The following is a 20,705-nucleotide window of genomic DNA, read 5'->3' on the forward strand; positions in this document are numbered from 1 at the left end:
TTCTCTCATCTCTGCTGATATTCCTCTCTACAAACTAAAGAATAAGGTCTTCAGGGAATTCCTTGAAAAATATACTCAACATACAATCCCGGATGAGTCAACACTTAGGAAGACGTATGCTCCATCCATCTACGATGAGACAATACAGAAGATAAGAGATGAAATTAAAGATAGTTCAATTTGGGTTTCCATTGATGAGACTCCCGACAAAGAAGGTAGACTTGTTGGTAATGTAGTTATCGGTTTGTTAAGTGAACAATATTCTGAACGAATTCTTTTACATTGTGATGTTCTAGAAAAGTGCAATAACAAAACTATAGTTAAACTGTTCAACGAAGCTATGGGTATCCTGTGGCCAAAGGGTATTATGTACGATAATGTGTTATTCTTTATTAGCGATGCTGCCCCTTATATGGTCAAAGCTGGACAAGCATTATCTGTTGTATATCCTAAATTGACTCATTTTACTTGTGTGGCGCATGCATTTCATCGTGTGGCAGAAGTGGTCAGAGACAATTTCCCTAAAGTAGATTTGTTGATTTCATCAGTGAAAAAAGTATTTCTCAAAGCTCCCAGTAGAGTTAACGTGTTGAAAGAAATGTACCCTGAAATTCCATTGCCACCAAAGCCAATTTTAACTAGATGGGGTACATGGCTAGAAGCAGTTGAATATTATGCCGAACATATAGACTCTATTAACAATGTTCTCCTTGCATTGGACTCTGAAGATGCAGTCTCAATTGATACTGCGAAAACAGTTACCTGTGACATAAGTGTGAAGAATGACTTAGCTCACATTCAGCATACATTTTCATGCATCATAAAAACGCTCAAAAGTCTCCAAAATAGGCACCTTTCACTATCTGAAAGTTTTGAAATTATAAATAGTACTGTGGAACAACTGAATCGTGGTAGAGGTAAAGTTGCAGATGCAGTAAGAGCTAAGGTGGACACTGTACTTTCAAAAAACCCTGGATATGAAGAACTACAAAAGGTTGTTGCTGTGATGAGTGGTGAATCAACAGTGAAGATTAACTTGGACTTATCCCCAGCAGACATTGTGAAATTGAATTATGTACCAGTTACTTCTTGTGACTTCGAACGCTCTTTTAGTCAGTATAAATCTATCCTCAGAGACAATAGAAGAAGATTCACTTTTCAGCACTTGAAAGAAATGTTTGTAACCTATTGTTATGGTAACAGACAATAAAAATTGTGTTTTGTTGAAACTACATTGGAAGATAAGGTACGTCCATTATATTTTTTGTTTAGTTTGATTAAAATGTACCAATATTTAACGTACATAGTCATTTTTTTATAATTTTAAGTCCATATTTAATTCCATATTTTGGTAAAAATCCATATTTAATTCCATATTTTGGTAAAAATAACTACATATATATTTACATATTTCATATATTTTTAGTCCATATAAATCCGTTCCCTGATTATCAGTAAATGTCAGCAAATAGTAATAAAATCAAAATCCTGAATATGATCCATGAATCTGATTCTCCACGGCCTACAGAACGGGATCATAAACAATTTGCGTATTGTTCCTCAATTTTGCATAGAAATAGGCCTATCCAGTTTTGTAGTCACTGCTCAGGAGCTACCGTTCAAAGAAAAGACTGCCGTGAATGAGATGAGGGGCTGTAAGAGATGCAAACATTAGAACAACAAATGGATATTTATGTCCAATTGGTAGCATTAAAGCATTTGCGACTGTGAATGATGCAAGTTAGAAGACATTAACACCGTAATACGGTACAGCGTGACAGTGACATGCATCTCGTCTGGATGCGCTGTCATCCAATGTCACTGCGAGACTATTCATACAGATATCCTGCACGCCACAACAGACAGCAATGGCATATGTTAATAGCAATAATTCACGTGTTTGGACAGTGTGCCCAATTTGAGTGACGGATACTAACCACAGTGTCTCCTTAAACAGTGACTTTGAACTGTTGGTTCCTGTACTTAATTGATCAGTATTTATCTACAGGTGTCCAGAAATTAATGATCGATTTTGCAGAAATAGGGCGTTTAGGGGTAAAATGTGTATGGTAATAAATTGCAAGTACACTATGTATCTAAACTGTGTAGTTGCTGCTGGAGTCCATGCATTGACTTTGCGACAACAGCTAAACGTGTGTTCTGTCGTTACAAGTACAGGGACATCATTTTATTTTTACTAACATTTTTAATATTAACTTGCCTATACCTCTGGATCAACGCCGTCTGCTACCCCCTTCCACGGCTGGAGTTCGATGATACTGGCGTAATATACAAACAAATCACTTTACTAGGTATAGGAGGGAAGAAAAGTAGTTCATCCATTTACGTAAACTAGGAAATATTGCGCTTTTCAGTTTGATCACTTTCATTATTTTTTTTGTTTAATCAAAATACAGTACAGTATTAACAATGAGTGTTTTTACTCACGAACTGAGCTGTCTATGTGAACGTATTCTTTATGGAGTGTATATTATACTCTCTACAGCACATCAGCGTACAATACAGAGAATGAAGTTAAATTGAAAAATAGTTATAATATGGATATTTAAACACATTTCTTAAAATGGTGGCCGTTCATTTCGATACAGGCTTAAGTTCTAATGTGCATATTATAGACTATTGTACCTAATCCCAATTACCAGTTTCGTTCTTCGGACTAGTAACTCATGTTGAAATAATTCTGTACCTACTCTATAAAAGAGTATCTTACGTACTGTAAATTCAATCTTCGCTTCTGCCCGATCCGAAAAGATAAAATTACTCAGACATACTATCTACTGTCCGTCCAAGTAGTTATGTCGTAGGGTCGTAGAAATGGGAGGAAATCACGTGAAGTTAATTACTTAACGAGGCTCTATTATTTAAGTTATTTTAAACAGTTGTATAATATTACGTAGACGTCCAATTCCTAACATAAATTAATGTCCTCATAAAAGAGTTAAGACAGCCCAGCCACTAGCTGGCGAATAAAAGCTGGTGGGGGAAACCGGGATACGACGTAGGTACCTGTGCGAAAATGATTCAATATTGATAGCTCTTTCGTCACTGGAAAACGAGAACATATTTTTGGAATGTACTGTTTACTATGACCGTAAGGCTACTGTGACTGTATATGCGGTCTTGGATCTGTGTGGAGGACGGTTGAACTTCATTAGTAGAAGGGGTGGGAGTGAAGTACATTAAAAAACTCAGGTACAATAAAAATTGAAGTAAAAATAAAATGATGTCCCTGTACAACTTGCCATTTACCTCGGAAGTCGGCCTGGGTAGCGTAGTCGGTATAGCGCTGGCCTTCTATGCTCGAGGTTGCCGGTTCGATCCCGGCCCAGGTCGGTGGCATTTAAGTGTGCTTGAATCCGACAGGCTCATGTCAGTAGATTTACTGGCATGTAAAAGAACTCCTGCAGGACAAAATTCTTGCACACCGGCGATGCTGATATAACCTCTGCATTTGCGAGCGTCGTTAAATAAACCATAATTTAAATTTAAATTTTATCTCGGAATAAATCCATTTCCGAACCTGCGCCCTAATCTACAAAAGTATGACATAATATTATATTATAAATTACAACTGAAAGTTATTGTGAAGTATGGAGTTGTAGCTTTCTGTTCCACAAAAATATGTGCAACACAACATACAAGGTGTCCATAAAATAAGTGACTGTTTTCATGAAAACGATATACTTCATGATATTTGTATTCATAAGACGATTGTACACTACAAACTCACTCATACACACTCATTGGTTCCTTTCGACATGCCGTCCATTGATGTCCCTGCACAATTCCCACAATGTCCCCGGCTGGCGACGAAGGGGGCTGGCCTAGGGACGAGGGAAGTTGCCTGCTTGACACCTGGGTACGCATCTAACCTTAGTGTAGTCAGCCGGTGTGGGTTTTGGAATGCGCCTAGTTTGAGGTTAGCCCAATAGACCGTAACAGGTCGCAGTCATGGATGAATATATAATAGGATGCGAAACTTACTGAGTTTCCCGTAACACATACTAGAGGCGCTGTTGTAGAAATTAACCTCGCTGCTACCCGTTGGGGGGAGGGGCGTTATTACATCTAGCAGCGCACCAAGTAGCGAAAAGAGTAATTACTCCATGCATTTAGCAGCGCACCTGGTGACGAAAATGTTAAACTGTGCAGAAAGTATTCCCTCCCACCTTCATCGATATTCAAAACTAACCCAATTTAAAATAAAACATTTACATTTTTATTCCTCACAGCATCTTCTACTGAAAATTCTTACCGGAGCCAACAGGAAGATAAAAGAGACGATCTATTTTACACTACCCGATTAAAATATAACCAGAGACAAAAAAGAAAGCAAAAGGTTAGATAATTGGGATTATATTCGTTGGGTATTTATTATACAGCGCAATGGAAAAGTCTGCAAGAACTACTTAGATAGTTCAATTTATTATATTACTATTACTTTACAATACATTCAACAACACTATTTTCACAACGTCCATAAACATCACTGTTCATCATGCACTGCTTATACACACACGTATCACTTTATGTTCACTTATTAGCAAGTTTCTGTCTGCCATCTCGATCCTCGAGCAATATCTCGAACGGATAAATTGTGTTAAACATTTTCAAGAATTAACACTGATTTATTCACAGATAAAATTCTAATATTTAACTGTACATGTTATAAACAATGAAATGTTACACATCTGGAACTTGAAGAGAAAATACTCTGGCAGTTTTGTCATCTGAAGAAGACAACAGGGTTCTGCAATCGGTAGACAATGACATATCAAGAATACAGTTTGAGTGTCCAAGCAATGGATTCTGCAATTCACCATTTCTTCCGTCAGACAATCGAATGCTTCCATCAAAGCCAGCTGTATAAAGTAGAGGACTATTCTTAATCCACAAAAGCTTAGTAATGCCAGCATCTTGTTACACTTTATGGTGAAGAACTTCACCCTTGACTTGCTTTCAGATAATTAAATGAAGAAAATCTCATCCAGAGAATTGGCGTCTGGAAAGGTACCCAAAATGCTGGCTGCGTTCCCACGTTGGATGGCTATTCCTATTCGTTGCCGTAGATAATTGGTGCAGTGAGGGTCTCCAGTAACAGTCATAAAACTTCTACCAATTTCGGAAACTAGGTCTTTTGCTTCTTTACACCAGGAGCCTATTGTTTCCACAGCAAAGACGATGAAGATGTAATTGTCTACTAGATGTACGTACGGATAAATAGAGAACTCTGGGTAATATACCCAACACGTAGTTCTAATGTTCACCACCAATGTTGGGCGCTGATCATCTTATTTAAGCCCCCCCCCCCGCCGCCAGATGGTGGTGACCGCAGTTTCGCATCCTATTGTATATGTATCCATGTCGCAGTCCTGTACCATAGTGCCCCCTCCCGTAAATTCAGTTCAATTCAAAACTACTTCTCATCAACCCTGTGTTGTTAATGAAGAGAACCAGTGAAGTACCGATATACAGCTTCAGACAGGACTTCATAGTCACACAGTAGGGTGCAGCTGTGCTGTTTCATCATAAAGCTGACACCATCAGCAGGGTTATCATCTGAAATACTCTTTAGTGTACAGTGCACTGTTTAGAGGTTAACGACCCATCTTAGTTCGTTTCTCTTTGAATTAAATATCTCCTTGCACATTAAGATGTTCTTAACTTCTTACCTTTGAAAACTCTCCACTATTTTAGATATTCTTTATCCCTCCAGCAGGGACGTCGCTAGGGGGGTGCGAAAGGGTGCGCAAGCACCCCATAAAAAATCGGAGCACCCCTTTCCGCACCCCAAAGGGCAATTTATTAACAAAATACTAGGCATAAATTATTTTGAAGAACAAAAACAAACAAACAATTTCTTGGATGTGAAAAAACTACGTCCCATAGTGTATCGTAATGGATGTGATGAGCAATAATAGTAATAATAATAGTAATAATAATAATAATAATAATAATAATAATAATAATAATAATAAACAGATGTATAGTATGCGCGCAAGTGCATGAAAGAACAGTTTGAATTTTTTATGTACCACATTTTTAAATCTCGCACCCCATCCGCACCCCCCTTGCTCTGATCCTGGCGACGTCACTGCCCTCCAGTTCCTAATAACATGCTTGTACATTGCACCCCCAATACAATACTATCGAAAGTAAAAAATCATATATTACTTTCGTAAATCATTTCCTTCACTCTTTTACTGCTTGGAGGTATGAAATTCGAATATTAAAATAGTAAATTATTATCAAATGTTTTGGTAGCTACGGAGTGTCCCAAATTGATGTATACACATTTTGAAACAGTATTTCTCAGCAACGAGAAGAGACAGAAATACGATTTTTACGGTTTTGCTTGTATATAGGGTAAAGGTTGGTAAAATTGTGATACGAGTAATATTATGATAATTCTTTTTGAGAATGTATTACAGTTTTACTGAGCGAGAGAAGAACCGGTTTTGCGCAGAAACTTGTCCACAAACATTCCCTTAAGGAGATGCGCTACTGAATTTTATAATGTCTACATTTTAAGAGATAATGTATTGAAATTTTAACAGCATATTATGATCATGATTATGAATTAATCAGGAAAATTTCAATGATCTAAGCCAAGAAATAACTCTTTTAAAAATAAAATTTGAAAATAACACGTTTATTTTGGAAACCGTTTTTTGGAATCTAAAACAAGAGTTTTATATGTTTTTTATAGTGCACATTATAGCTGAAACACAGGTTATGGTAATGGAGCATTGAAATTTAGCATATGAAGAGTAAAATAAAAAAAAATGACATTTCTTCAAAAACTGTCATTTTTCAGTAGCGCATCCCCTTAATACGTTGACGCAAAAAACCGATTTTCCTTTCTCTCAGTAAAATTGCAATACATTCTCAAAAAGAACTATCACAATATTATCAACCTTTACCCTATAATATCACAGTCTAGTATATACAGTCGCGAAGCTCAATACGTAGTAAATATGCAAACATTAGATAGTTGCTCACCACTAGGATCGCTAATACCGCCTCATTACAGGCAATGCAAACCGTCACAGTCTATTGTTTCTAGCACCCTCAAAACTCAAGCTTCGTGACTGTATATAGTAGACTGTGATAATATGCTGTGTCAAAAGCCTCTATCTTTTTTAATTCAAGTCGGGTACTTGACTTTGCATCATTCACCTAAGTGCCACCATCTATGAGCGACGCGTTGAAGCTATAGTTCTTTTTGCGACCATAGGCGTTGCCCTCGTTGCACCATGGGAGGAGAACTACATAGCACTGCATGGTGGTGAAATGGAGGAGTGGTGGAATGCCTAAACGGGAACTCACTCCGAAAAAATAGCATTTAAGCACCTTCTTTGTCCACCACTTTTCCATTTGGATCCGCCGGTATTCGAACCCAGATTACCAGAGCGGAAATCTGACGTTATAGCCGTTCCGCTAACTGCATCAATATATCGCTGAAGAAGATCTGGAGTACTTCAAAATACTTTTGTGGGAGATCGTGCGTATTTGCTTGGTTTCCGCACAAAACCTCCGCGGAAAGTCTAAAATTCCACATTCAGTATTCCCAATCTAACACACATAACAATTTCCCTCTTCTTACCGCTTAAGTGACATATCGATTTTACTGCTTTAGGCTTTTAACATATTATTTTTAGAGACGTTCAATATAGTAATAATTATAAATTGGAAACTTACCACTGCAATTTCACCTAAATTGCACTGTTAATTATTGTTTTTAAATATTTGCAAAAATTAAGTAAACTCTACAACTCCACTAAAGTTACTGCATTCGTGTTGCAAGTAACATTAAGGAAGCCGTGAAAAAATCAATAAGATTCCAGACTCATCATAGACTGGGGGGGGGGGGGAAAGACAGACGTATATCACGGCCTGCTGGAGTATAGTAAACACAGAAAACATTTTAAAGCAACAATGTTGAAGATAGATATTTTTGTTTTGCAAATTTGCCGTCATTGAACAGAAACCAAGATGGAGATTTCATTGCAACTAATTAGAAATTCCTCTTTCAGGTATGTAATAAACGATCTTCGCACAAAATAATGTACGATATACGAGCGGTATGTTTTCTTTCAATTCTCGGAAATTAAAAAAGCTCAACTACGTTTCGCTTTTTCAAACTTTTCCTCGAACATGAAAACTTCAACATACCGCTCTTGTAACGCATATCACTATTCCGCTCAGTATCTGATGCGAATCTTTTTTTCAAAAACCTTTGCTATGGCTTCTTACAAGTCTTCAACGGGTGTTGAAATGAGTGTTAACTTTTGGTCCGCCTTTTAATAATGCAACATTTTACCACTTCCAGAAGACATGTATTCAAATGTTACCCAGATGTTTTCAAAGATATATTGACACCTAAATGTGTGTTATGTAACATTTAAGTCGGCTGGTTTGAACCAGTTGTGACAGTACTATGTCAACATTCATTATTCCATTCTGTTCAGAGGACAGCGAGGCACCTTTGAAGTTAGTTTGATCCTTTTCAAACACGAGCAATGTAATATTAACTGTGTCGAAGTCTTCTTTTATTGGCAGACTCTTTTAAGGAACTTAAAATTAGCTGACGTATGCCTGATTCGTAGGAGAAATTACAGTTCGATTATTTCAAGACACGAACGATGTAATATTCATCAACTGCATAGAAATACTGGGACACGCAGTACAGTCACAGTTAAGGGAAAGACGTCTGTCCAAATGCGCTGTTATAATTGATTGATCACAGATCCCAAGTTTTTGAGCTAACGACCTGAAATTTGGTATGGCTATTTAAAGTGAATTTATGTATTGTGAATCGTACTTAGAATATTGTAGCATTACAATAAGTCCAGTTATAAACCGACCTAACCTGATCTGATATTACAGAAGATAAGGAACATTTCCCCATTACCTGTTACAGATGCGGATCTAATATTTTGTATGCATTTTACCTATGTTATATGTAACAAATCCCACGCAGACAGAATTTTAAAATATTATTTGGTTTGTAAAAAAAATTAAAATTGTATTATTAAATAAAAATATAAAGATATTACTGCTTTATATTATAAGTAAGGTCTTTTAAATTGACACTTAAAACCAATCTATCGACAGAATATTTGTATTATTCAATAATAAAGAGGTTTGCAAAATTTCATTACATTATCTCAAATAATTTAAAAAATATATATTCCCTAATTGAAGACTTAGCATTCCAAATGTGCTAAGTGCCAATTTTTCAAATTTCATTTTATTAAATCTAAGGCAGGAACATCAATATGAGAATATCATACTAAATTGTCTTTGTCATAGCTCAACTGTAAATCTTTTCAGAACATAGGAGGGGTGAAAGTAAGAGGAAGAAGAATAAAGTGAATAAGAGTTGCTGGTAATATGGCGTTGTTAGCAGAAGAGGAGATGATACTAAGGGATATGCTACTGGAGGTAAATGACAGCTGTGAGGAGTATGGAATGAAGATAAATCCAAATAAGACGAAGATCATGGTTATCGGAAGAAAAATTAAGAAAGCAAAGTTGCTAATTCGAAATGAGACAATAGAACAAGTGGACAGCTTCAAATACTTGGAGTGTACTATAAGTAGTAACATGAGCTGCTGCCAGGAAGTCAAAAGGAGGTTAGCAATGGCAAAATAATCTTTTAGTAAAAACAGGAGCATATTTTGGGAACCTTTGGAAAACGAACCAAGGAAGAGACTAGTGAAGTGCTGTATGTGGAGCGTGATTTTGTTTGGAATAGAAACAAAGTGAAGACTTGCGATTAAAAGCATTTGAAATGTGGATTGGAGAAGACTGGAGCGTGAGAAATGGACAGAAAAATAGGAAATGAAACTGTGTTGGAAAGAGTGGGTGAAGAAAGAATAATGCTGAAACTAGATCAGGAAGAGAAAGAGAAATTTGCTTGGTCACTGACTAAGAAGAAACTGCCTACTGAAGGATGCACTGGAAGGAATGGTGAATGAGAGAAAAGATCGGGACAGGAGAAGATATATAAAGGATATTAAGATATATGGATCGTATGTGGAGACTAATGAGGAAGGCGGAAAGTAGGAAAGATTGGAGAATGCTGGGTTTGCAGTGAAAAATTGTCCTTGGGCAGAAAACTGTGAAAATAATAACAATACACTTGGGTGCGACAGACCTTAGAGGGCAAAGACTGACCAGACGACTGCTGCTCTCATGTCCACATGCCTGAGCAGAGGTGAACTATCATCCAACTATTACGAGGGTATCATGTAGCTAACACTATGATCCCCCAGCCGTTACAGCTGTTTCTCGAAACCGGATTTCGCTATCAACTGTAGCCCCCAAAACTCATCACGATGTTGGATGAACACCGGTCCCATACACATACACCAACCAAAATTTCACGAGAAAATTTCTTCTCGTGTGAAGACTCAAACTAGTGCTCCTTCCGTTATACGAGTTCAGGTATGACGTCTTAGACCACAACGCTACGGCGCGGGCCTTTTATTTATATTTGTCTTAATACAATTAAAATGCAGAGGAAAAATCACAATGTGCCCAATTTACCCGAAAACTTGTGAAATTGTTTAAATATCTTCGGGAAGCAAGAACAGATAAACGTTATCTCAAATTATCTTTTGTCGCGTTGTAGAAAATAAAGATACTGTAATATAAATCTGGCTCAGATAAAAGTTCGTTATCTTACTAATGGTTCACCGAAATTCGTACCATAACATTTTATTTGCAGTTGCTTCTCCCCCTAATAAAATTAAAGAGAATATTGTATTAAACTCCAATGCGCTAATTTGAATAGAAATTCAAATATCTTGGAGCAACAGTAACAAATATAAATGACACTCGGGAGGAAATTAAACGCAGAATAAATATGGGAAATGCGTGTTATTATTCGGTTGAGAAGCTCTTATCATACAGTCTGCTGTCAAAAAATCTGAAAGTTAGAATTTATAAAACAGTTATATTCCGGTTGTTCTGTATGGTTGTGAAACTTGGACTCTCACTTTGAGAGAGGTACATAGGTTAAGAGTGTTTGAGAATAAGGTGCTTAGGAAAATATTTGGGGCTAAGCGGGATGAAGTTACAGGAGAATGGAGAAAGTTACGCAACGCAGAACTGCACGCATTGTATTCTTCACCTGACATTATTAGGAACATTAAATCCAGACGTTTGAGATGGGTAGGGCATGTAGCACGTATGGGCGAATCCAGAAATGCATATAGAGTGTTAGTTGGGAGACCGGAGGGAAAAAGACCTTTAGGGAGGCCGAGACGTAGATGGGAGGATAATATTAAAATGGATTTGAGGGAGGTGGGGTGTGATGATAGAGACTGGATTAATCTTGCACAGGATAGGGACCGATGGCGGGCTTATGTGAGGGCGGCAATGAACCTTCGGGTTCCTTAAAAGCCATTTGTAAGTAAGTAAGTAAGTAAGTAAGACTTTAAAAATCCACCTTGTGTGTCTAATATACAGAATAAACCTAAGTAATGTCATTAGTTTCAGGGAAATATTCTTTCATATATCTAAACCAAAAAAGTTTAACATAATTTTCCTATTTCTTGCTTCCTTTCTGATATAAAAATTGTTTTATCTGAAACATTTCTTAGCGTGTTTTAGGGGAAGCCATTGATTTAATTCCCAATACGCTCATTGTCAGTCAATTTAAGCGACCAGTGTATTATGATAATAAAAGATTGAAAGAACTGTAGTTTTGTACTCTAAATTAAATATGCTGAAATTTTATCCGAATAAATGTAACATTTAATTTTTTTCGGGGGGGGGGGGGGAGAACGAAAAGTTACATTTGTTCGGTTCAAATTTCTGTATATTTAAAGGGCAAAGCTAAAATTCTTTCAATCATTTATTATCATAATACATTGCTCTCTTAAATTGACTGGTCGACCTGGTTGGCGAGTTGGTATAGCGCTGGCCTTCTATGCCCAAGGTTGCGGGTTCGATCCCGGGCCAGGTCGATGGCATTTAAGTATGCTTAAATGCGACAGGCTCATGTCAGTAGATTTACTGGCATGTAAAAGAACTCCTGCGGGACAAAATTCCGGCACATTCGGCGACGCTGATATAACCTCTGCAGTTGCGAGCGTCGTTAAATAAAACATAACATTTAACATTTAAATTGAATGAGTATATTGCGAATTAAATCAATGCCTTTGCGAACACATGCTATGAAAATTTTCATATGAAACAATTCTTATCTCGAAAAGGAAGCAAAAACTATCAAAATTGTATCCAATTTTTTTGTTTGAAATAACTCAAAGAATAACCCCAAAAATTAATGACATTGCTTACAGTTCACTCTTTATATATGTTAAATTAGCTATTTCTATCTTTATATTCCCAGCATTTATTAATTATTTCATTTTTTGTACGAATATTAATGAATTCATTATAATGTTACGTTTATTTGATTCCCCTTGCTGAATTCTAAACCACTCTGTTTTAAGGGATATTAGGACTGAATTTTGAAATTTTTACAATTTTAATCCGCTTTATTTCATTTTTAACTGTTTGTTAGATACATTAAGAATAAGGTATGTGCAAATTTTCGGCTCATTCGGACTCCTTGTTTCTAAGTATATTTTATTTTAATTATGCAAATTAGTGATATAATCAAAATGTTTCATGCGCATTACATTTAAATACAGAACGTTCATAAATTTTGCATACGGACTCGTATTCACGGAAAATATGTTAATGTTGTGAAATTCGTGATATCTAGGCTAGTTTTTAGGAACAACATATTTTTTTTTTGACCAGACATTTATTAATTCACATTTTTTATTACCATTATAATGTTTTAGCTTCTAATTTTTAAGTTACTTAATATTTCTCAACGTTAAATCTCAGGTAATATATGCATGGATACGTACGAATATATTAATTGAATTTGGTGAAAACTTCATGTACAAGGAGCATTTTGAACGTCATAAATGTAGTTTCGAGAAAAAGACATTTGTAAAAAGAGATACAATACTGACATATGGAGCAGGCCTATATAAAAATCGCTCCTGGACATCAAAGAAGACATAGAAGCACAAAATCTCCTGCTATCAACGTCCTAAATGCCCAAGGAATATTTTCGTACAAAAAATAATAACAACAACAATTTATTTTTGACCATTTTTTGCAAAAACTCGCATCTTAATTTCAGTCATCCAAGGTCTCCTATAATTAATGACGTCAACGTATTAAGCTAAAGAGTGACATGTTTCTGGAATGTCAAGCGCATAAACCTTTCACCTTAAGAAGTTAGGAAAAATGACTGTGGTGGAGGAACACAAAATTTCCCAGTGTTGCTTTGACTGTTTCATAATATAATATAATATAATATAATGTAATATAATATAATATAATATAATATAATATAATATAATATAATATAATATAATATAATATAATATAATATAATATAATATAATATAATATAATATAATGCAATACAATACAATACAATACAATACAATATATAATATAATATAATGTAATGTAATGCAATGCAATGCAATACAATACAATACAATATATAATATAATATAATATAATATAATATAATATAATATAATATAATATAATATAATATAATATAATATAATATAATGTAATGTAATGTAATGTAATATAATATAATATAATATAATATAATATAATATAATATAATATAATATAATATAATATAATATAATATAATATAATGCAATACAATACAATATATAATATAATATAATATAATGTAATGTAATGCAATGCAATGCAATACAATATATAATATAATATAATATAATATAATATAATATAATATAATATAATATAATATAATATAATATAATATAATATAATATAATATAATGCAATACAATACAATACAATATATAATATAATGTAATGTAATGCAATGCAATGCAATACAATACAATATATAATATAATATAATATAATATAGCTAATATAATATAATATAACTTGTCGGACCAAAATAATGTCTCTTAAATTTTGTTTCATAAAAGTTTAATAAATATTAATGTAACTGGCAAACTTACTAGAATGGTAGATGGTACATGAAACATACCATTACCACCACGTGATTCATGAAATCGACTTTAACCTACGTTTAATAAATCTCATGATTAATGTAGACTAAAGCGGAAATAATTTCTTGAAACTTCGCATTTAAACTTACAAAATCACTAAGTAAATTAAATGTATGACTTCTCACGTTGTAAAAACGAACATCGATGTGTAAGAAACTGTACTATACTCTCTATGAATGCGAGAACTGTTAATCAAAACCTTCACACCTTCAACTTAAAACTTGTAAATTGAGGAAGGCACTGCTATGCTAATAATAATGGACGGACTGTTTCATTTGTAAATGGCAGCTATATTATCTGCTTCCTGCGTTGGGGTTCTTGTTTGGTTTTCAATTCAGTGAAGAGGAGAGTAATTAGAAACTGATTGTTATTACTTTAATAGTAATTAACATTTGTCCCTGCGGTGGCTGCGTATTCTACTCCATTAGCCTGTATTTCAGCCAGTTCAGGTTCGAGTCTCGGTCAGGCCTGCGATTTTCGATTGACTGTTACACTTTTACTACGTCATACTACTTTTGACCAATAAAACGGTACGGAACGACGTGTTTCAAATAATCATGGCTGATTATCCTACAATATATATCACCTCCCTAGCATTTGTTTTATCACTTCCCTAGCATTCATTTATTTGTTTTCCAACATTCTACTTTTAAAAATATTGTATAGTATCTTTTAAAATGATTCATGTTTATTTCATCATCCTTAATTAAAACTTTTCTATAATTTATATTGTTTATGATATTTAGGTCATATTATAGCTTCTGTTGTATAAGATTGTAATCACATATCTGGGATTGTTTAATATATATTGCTAATTGAAGTGGAATGCAACTGTTTTAATAAAAATGAAACTGAAATAACAAAGCTTTCTTGACTAGTTATCGTCCATAGAGTTAAATGAAGATTGTATAGTTGGCGCAACTGGTAACAAGAGAACAGCTCATCATAACACGCTACTGCCATCTTGCGGAATATTTGTTATGATGACATGGTACAATAATACATTTTCAAGACATTTTAGTAAATCAATTAATTTTTTATCGTATTAGAGCAGCGTTTCTCAAATTGTGTTCCGCGGACCACCTGTGGTCCCCGAGGTCTGCCCTTGTGGTCCTTCAAAAAAAAGACAGAAGAAAAAATAAAATTCAAACGAATTTCGTATCACACTATAGCTTAAAATCTCAGAGTTTGGAAATGACACATGACAATCGAATTTCACTTTTTCTCCCAGTATTTTATTTTATGAAATTTATTACCTTACCCGTCTATCGACTTCCCACTCTACTCTCAGCAACAAAAGAGAGATTTAAAGCACTATATACTGTACGTGGTGTTTCTCGACATCTTTTCCCTGCACATCTGGACCCGCGCCTGTAACCCAGCCAGGGACCACCCGAATTCATAACAGAGGATCAAAGTACCGAACCTTAATTCAATTTTAAAATATAAGTATACTGGCATTAAAATATGCTACGAAAATGATAAATTTGCTTTCGAAAGAAACAAGAGTAAGGTGGTCCGTGGAACTGTTCTGACTTTAAAAAGTGGTCCCCACTTCAAAAAAGTTTGAGAAACGCTGTATTAGAGCACTTTATTTCTTCTAATCTTTATATACTTTTTTTAATCGTGTAATAGTCAATTATATCCCACTCGAGTTTGATTTTCTGCAGATAAATCAAAACCTCAAAACGCATAGTGATACTTGTGTAAAACCTGGGGGGGGAGGGGGAGGAACCTACCAGATTACTTGTCCCAGCCAGGATTTGAACCTTGAGCCTCTCATTTTACAGATAGACATGCTAACTTTTACTCTTCAATGGTAGAGCAAACAAAATCGTATAATTTTGTCTTTTTTTTTTTTAATTTATAAATTGTAGTCTTTAGAACTCAGTCCTGGTGTTAGGCCTATGACTTAAATGAAATTTCCTCGGGATGGATAACCAGTCCATTGCTAAAAAAAGTTTGATAGTATTTTTGAATTACGCTTTATTCAGAATATTTGAGATCTTGTAAAAGTCACGTGACTCAAAGAGGCACATTACATTTTATTATGGATATGGCAAACTTTTGTATTTATTGTACTGAAATATTGTGAATCTGTGTTTAAAATTGTAATGAAAGCATGTACAGTAATAATTACATTGTAAATTTGATCATCTGAAATATAGTTAAATGTAACATTTTGGTTGCATTAAAAAGTATTGATTATTCAGTCCATCTTAAATAAGAAAGACATAATTTCCATCAGTTTCGATCTGATATTTAGATAATAATAGTATCCTCATTTTGAAGTGAAACCGAGAAGGTGTATATTACTGTTATTAATAAAATTGAATAATAAGTTCACTTATTTAACGACCCTGTATCAGTTTGAAGTTATTTAGCGTCGATGGAATTGATGATAGCGAAATTATACAGGGTGCTTCAGGAAGAATGTAAAATACTTCAGGATAATGTAGATCGAATTAATCTACATCGATTTAACCTGTTATACCTATGTCCGAAATGTAACGGTTGGGAAGTTGTTTTAAATGGAGAGAGTCATTACTAGAAGTATTTCTATGTTTTAGAACATTGTGGTATGATACATTATTGAAAATGCTGCATCTTGTGTTGTTCCAATAAGTTTATTTCATAATTAAGTACAAACTCAGTAAGAAAATAGAATAATTACACAAGACAGATTATTAAGACTGCTCTTCTTATGGATTCTATGATTTGTAAATTCGTATCAAGTACTGGTACCGATTCTCTTCCCGAACTCAATGAAACACTTGGTAGTTTGCCAGTTTCAGCTGACACCCGGTAAATACGGAAAAATACAGCTAGGTAGAACCTTTCCATCGCGATAACGTCGTTTGTATTCCTCAACAACAGCCAATGCAATGCATTGCCATCACAAAAATCAATAAACAAAAAGCATGTCTCCATATGCACTATGCGAATACACGAATTAAATATTAAGCGAGCGTATGTTCAGTTGTGTGTTTTGCGCTGGAGTTGCGGTGCTCAGATACTGCCGTGTGCAGAAGCTATGGCGTAACACGTCAAGTATAGTACACGGAACCGTAAGACGTTCCCTTAATTTTTCCCCAACCGTTAGACTTCGGATACAGGCATATCAGGTTAAATAGATGTCGGTTAACTGAAACTACATTATCCTGAAGTATTTTATATTCCTTCTGAGACACTCTGTATTTGGCGAATGATTTGATGACATTACTTAATTATTACTGTTTTGTTGCAATGGTTCCGATTCCTCAAATTAATGGTCATCGATGTACCATGGAATTACCTAATATTTTCCTTAGAGTTTGAGAAATTCTCGGGAGAAAAAAAACAAGCAAGATTCAAGCACACACGCGATCGTAGCCTCTGTTCAGTAGGGAAACGCTCTTATGTTTTTATTTATTAATATAGGCACTTTAATTCTGAATCGTAGATTAGTGGTTTATTACATGGCTGCGAGCAGCTTCCTTTCTATTTACTCAAAAACTTTCAGATGTTCTTTCAGCGGTTTATTCATGCTGAAATTTCTTTTAACGTTTGGGTTTTCTGGTCTTCTGTCGCTGTTCATCGCTAGATATTTTTTAATAATTCGCAACGATAATTAGGAATAATACCTAGCGGTGAAAGCTTCAGGTGGCTATTAAGAAAAATACATGTCGCTAGTTCAATTTGTAAATTATTGACTCTCCCTCATAGTAAGTTTTTATAGTAACTTGCCAATAATACACTCGTGTAGAGGTGCTGCCATCTTACAACTGCTGCTTCTCTGTTTCCCCTGAATGCACATCGCTACTGAAAATTCCTAAGATTTATAGTTTGGAGTAGTGGAAATTGGGTGTAATCACTGGGAGAGCTATATGGCCACCCAGCTCGCTCCAAATACGTATCTCACTTATATACCAAATTCGTCGTACGTGAATTAAAAACACCGCCATATTTCCTGGATGTGACGTAATTTGTGAGAGGGATTTTCAGTGTCGCCAACACCTGTCACACATTACTACACACCTAATCTAACCTAACCTAACCTCTCACGTAATACTAGGGCATACACACCTAACCAAACCTAACCTAACCTGTCACATAATATACACCTAATCTAACCTGTCCACACCTGTGGAGTAACGGTCAGTGCATCTGGCCGCGAAACCAGGTGGCCCGGGTTCGAATCCTGGTCGGGGCAAGTTACCTGGTTGAGGTTTTTTCCGGGGTTTTCCCTCAACCCAATACGAGCAAATGCTGAGTAACTTTCGGTGCTGGACCCCGGACTCATTTCACCGACATTATCACCTTCATTTCATTCAGACGCTAAATAACCTAGATGTTGGTACAGCGTCGTAAAATAACCCAATAAAATAAAATAATCTAACCTAACCTGTCACATAATACTACACACGTTTAGTAACATCCCTCACGTTTAGTATCATTTCGTTTTGCAAATGTTACCCTCCTTGGTCTACGTCGTGTCGGGAGCCACCTAGTGGAAGAAGTGGAACGTGATGGCGGGCTACTCTGTATCCATTGTTCATAATTACATGTAGTTCGTTTAAGTGTGTGTTATGTGTATTAATCAATGTGTTAATGCAGTGATAATTCCATACATACAGTGCAGTAAAATTTGAAATGTGTTGTGGCTGTGATAAAAGTGTTGAAAATTAGTTTATAGTGCCACATTCGCAGTGATAAAAGTGTGCGATATTCGTTCAGTGGCGGGTGGATACTCTATATTGAATATTTTTTATTATATGGCTGCATAGGCCTATTGATCAAGAACGTGAAAATTTTCATACTTGCGTTTCAGTGTTCGCCCCACTCATTCTGTGCGTTTCGTGTACGGCGGAAACTGACGTAAAAATCTGTTCTAAGCTTCCTGGATGAGTGGATTCGTAGATATTCTGTGCAAACAAAATTCTTGGATTAATTTTGATGTAAAAATTGCACCCGGAGGGGAGACATAAACATGTAATAGTGGTGTTTACATGAAAATCTGAAACCGAGCTCTTAGTTTGCGTAGTCACGCTGCTCTGCACTCACACACACAGTCGCACTTGAACACACACAGTGATTCACCTTGCGGAGGTGCGGACGGCCCGGGCCGCCCCCGCCGCCGCCGCCGGCGCCTGCCAGCACCAGGAAGGCCGCGGGTACCGTGACGACCCCGGCCAGCAGGAAGACGCAGCGCCTGAGGCAGCGACAGTACCTCGACGGCCTCATGGAAGACGTTGTGCTGCCGGCGTTGTTGAGAAGGCCTCCGGGTCAAGTGACCATTGAGCAATGTTGTGCCGTCGCCACGTGCTGCATGCTGCACACTGACGGAACGGGTCGATCGCCCTCCCGCCCGGCCGGTCGTCCGCTCCGGCACCGCCGCGCACGCGCGCGCCACTGCGACGCTTCCCACAACTACTGTTGCAGTGGTCCGCAATACAGGTTGAGCGGACCGCGTTGTGTGAGCCTTCTTATTTATTTGCTCTATTCATAATCGTCGTGACTTACTGTTGGTTCTTATACAAAGAACTCGAGTTAACTCTACTTTTCTTACTTCCGAGAAGTTGTCGAGAAGACAAGAGTTCGCAAACATATTCATTATTACAATGGGTAGTAAGAATAAAGCTTAAGTACTTTCTCAAGAGATTGTGTGCACTCGTTGTGGGTCTCTGGCATTTCGTCAGCCCACGCGAGTTGTGTGGTTATAAAGGGAAAAGTTGAGACTGTGTCGGGTGGAGTTCCCGGGTAGCTCAGTGGTAGAGCTGGTACGCTGGTACGTTCAACCAGAGGTCCCGGGATCGATACCCGGCACCGGGACAATTTTTCCCTTGAAATTATTCAAATCTGCTTTACAGGGAGCTTCACCTGAAAGACTAGATTTGTCATAATATATACGTTACTGTGTACGTTAACAGAAAACCACAATTCCAAGTCACACAGAGATTGTGTGCACTCGTTGTGGGTCTCTGGCGTTTCGTCAGCCCACGCGATTTGTGTGGATATAAAGGGAAAAGTTGAGACGGTGTCGGGTGGAGTTCCCGGGTAGCTCAGTGGTAGAGCGCTGGTACGTTCAACCACAGGTCCCGGGATCGATACCCGGCACCGGAACAATTTTTCCCTTGAAATTATTCAAATCTGCTTTACAGGGAGCTTCACCTGAAAGACTAGATTTGCATAATATATATGTTACTGTGTACGTTAACAGAAAACCACAATTCCAAGTCACACAGAGATTGTGTGCACTCGTTGTGGGTCTCTGGCGTTTCGTCAGCCACGCGAGTTGTGTGGATATAAAGGGAAAAGTTGAGACGGTGTCGGGTGGAGTTCCCGGGTAGCTCAGTGGTAGAGCGCTGGTACGTTCAACCAGAGGTCCCGGGATCGATACCCGACCCCGGAACAATTTTTCCCTTGAAATTATTCAAATTATACTTTCTCAAGGTTTATACTTTTGAGCTGTTTGGGGCTAAGAGGGATGAAGTTACAGGACAATGGAGAAAGTTACACAACACAGAACTGCACGCATTGTATTCTTCACCTGACATAATTAGGAACATTAAATCCAGACGTTTGAGATGGGCA

General features: G+C 36.5%; 1 protein-coding gene and 1 non-coding gene across 4 annotated transcripts in view; one reads left to right on the forward strand and one right to left on the reverse strand.

The window, feature by feature from the left end:
* LOC138699586 (carbohydrate sulfotransferase 11-like) overlaps nucleotides 1-19,500 on the reverse strand; it is a 70,485-nt gene extending 50,985 nt beyond the window's left edge. Inside the window, exons 1-2 of one of the 3 annotated variants that reach the window (XM_069825588.1) lie at nucleotides 19,212-19,500; nucleotides 18,932-19,036 (exon numbers count right to left, since the gene is read on the reverse strand). In XM_069825588.1, the coding sequence (XP_069681689.1) occupies nucleotides 18,932-19,036; nucleotides 19,212-19,355 (249 nt within the window). In that variant the 5' untranslated portion in view covers nucleotides 19,356-19,500. Of the gene's footprint in view, nucleotides 1-18,931; nucleotides 19,037-19,120 lie in introns of all 3 variants that reach the window. The other 2 variants (XM_069825591.1, XM_069825590.1) reach the window with 2 other exon arrangements.
* On the forward strand, nucleotides 3,281-3,354 carry TRNAR-UCU (transfer RNA arginine (anticodon UCU)). Its single transcript has one exon. It is a non-coding gene; the product is annotated as a tRNA-Arg (tRNA).
* Nucleotides 19,501-20,705: the final 1,205 nt, after the last annotated feature.

The sequence above is a fragment of the Periplaneta americana genome, chromosome 5, assembly GCF_040183065.1.
Source record: "Periplaneta americana isolate PAMFEO1 chromosome 5, P.americana_PAMFEO1_priV1, whole genome shotgun sequence".
Classification (NCBI taxonomy): Eukaryota; Metazoa; Arthropoda; class Insecta; order Blattodea; family Blattidae; genus Periplaneta; species Periplaneta americana.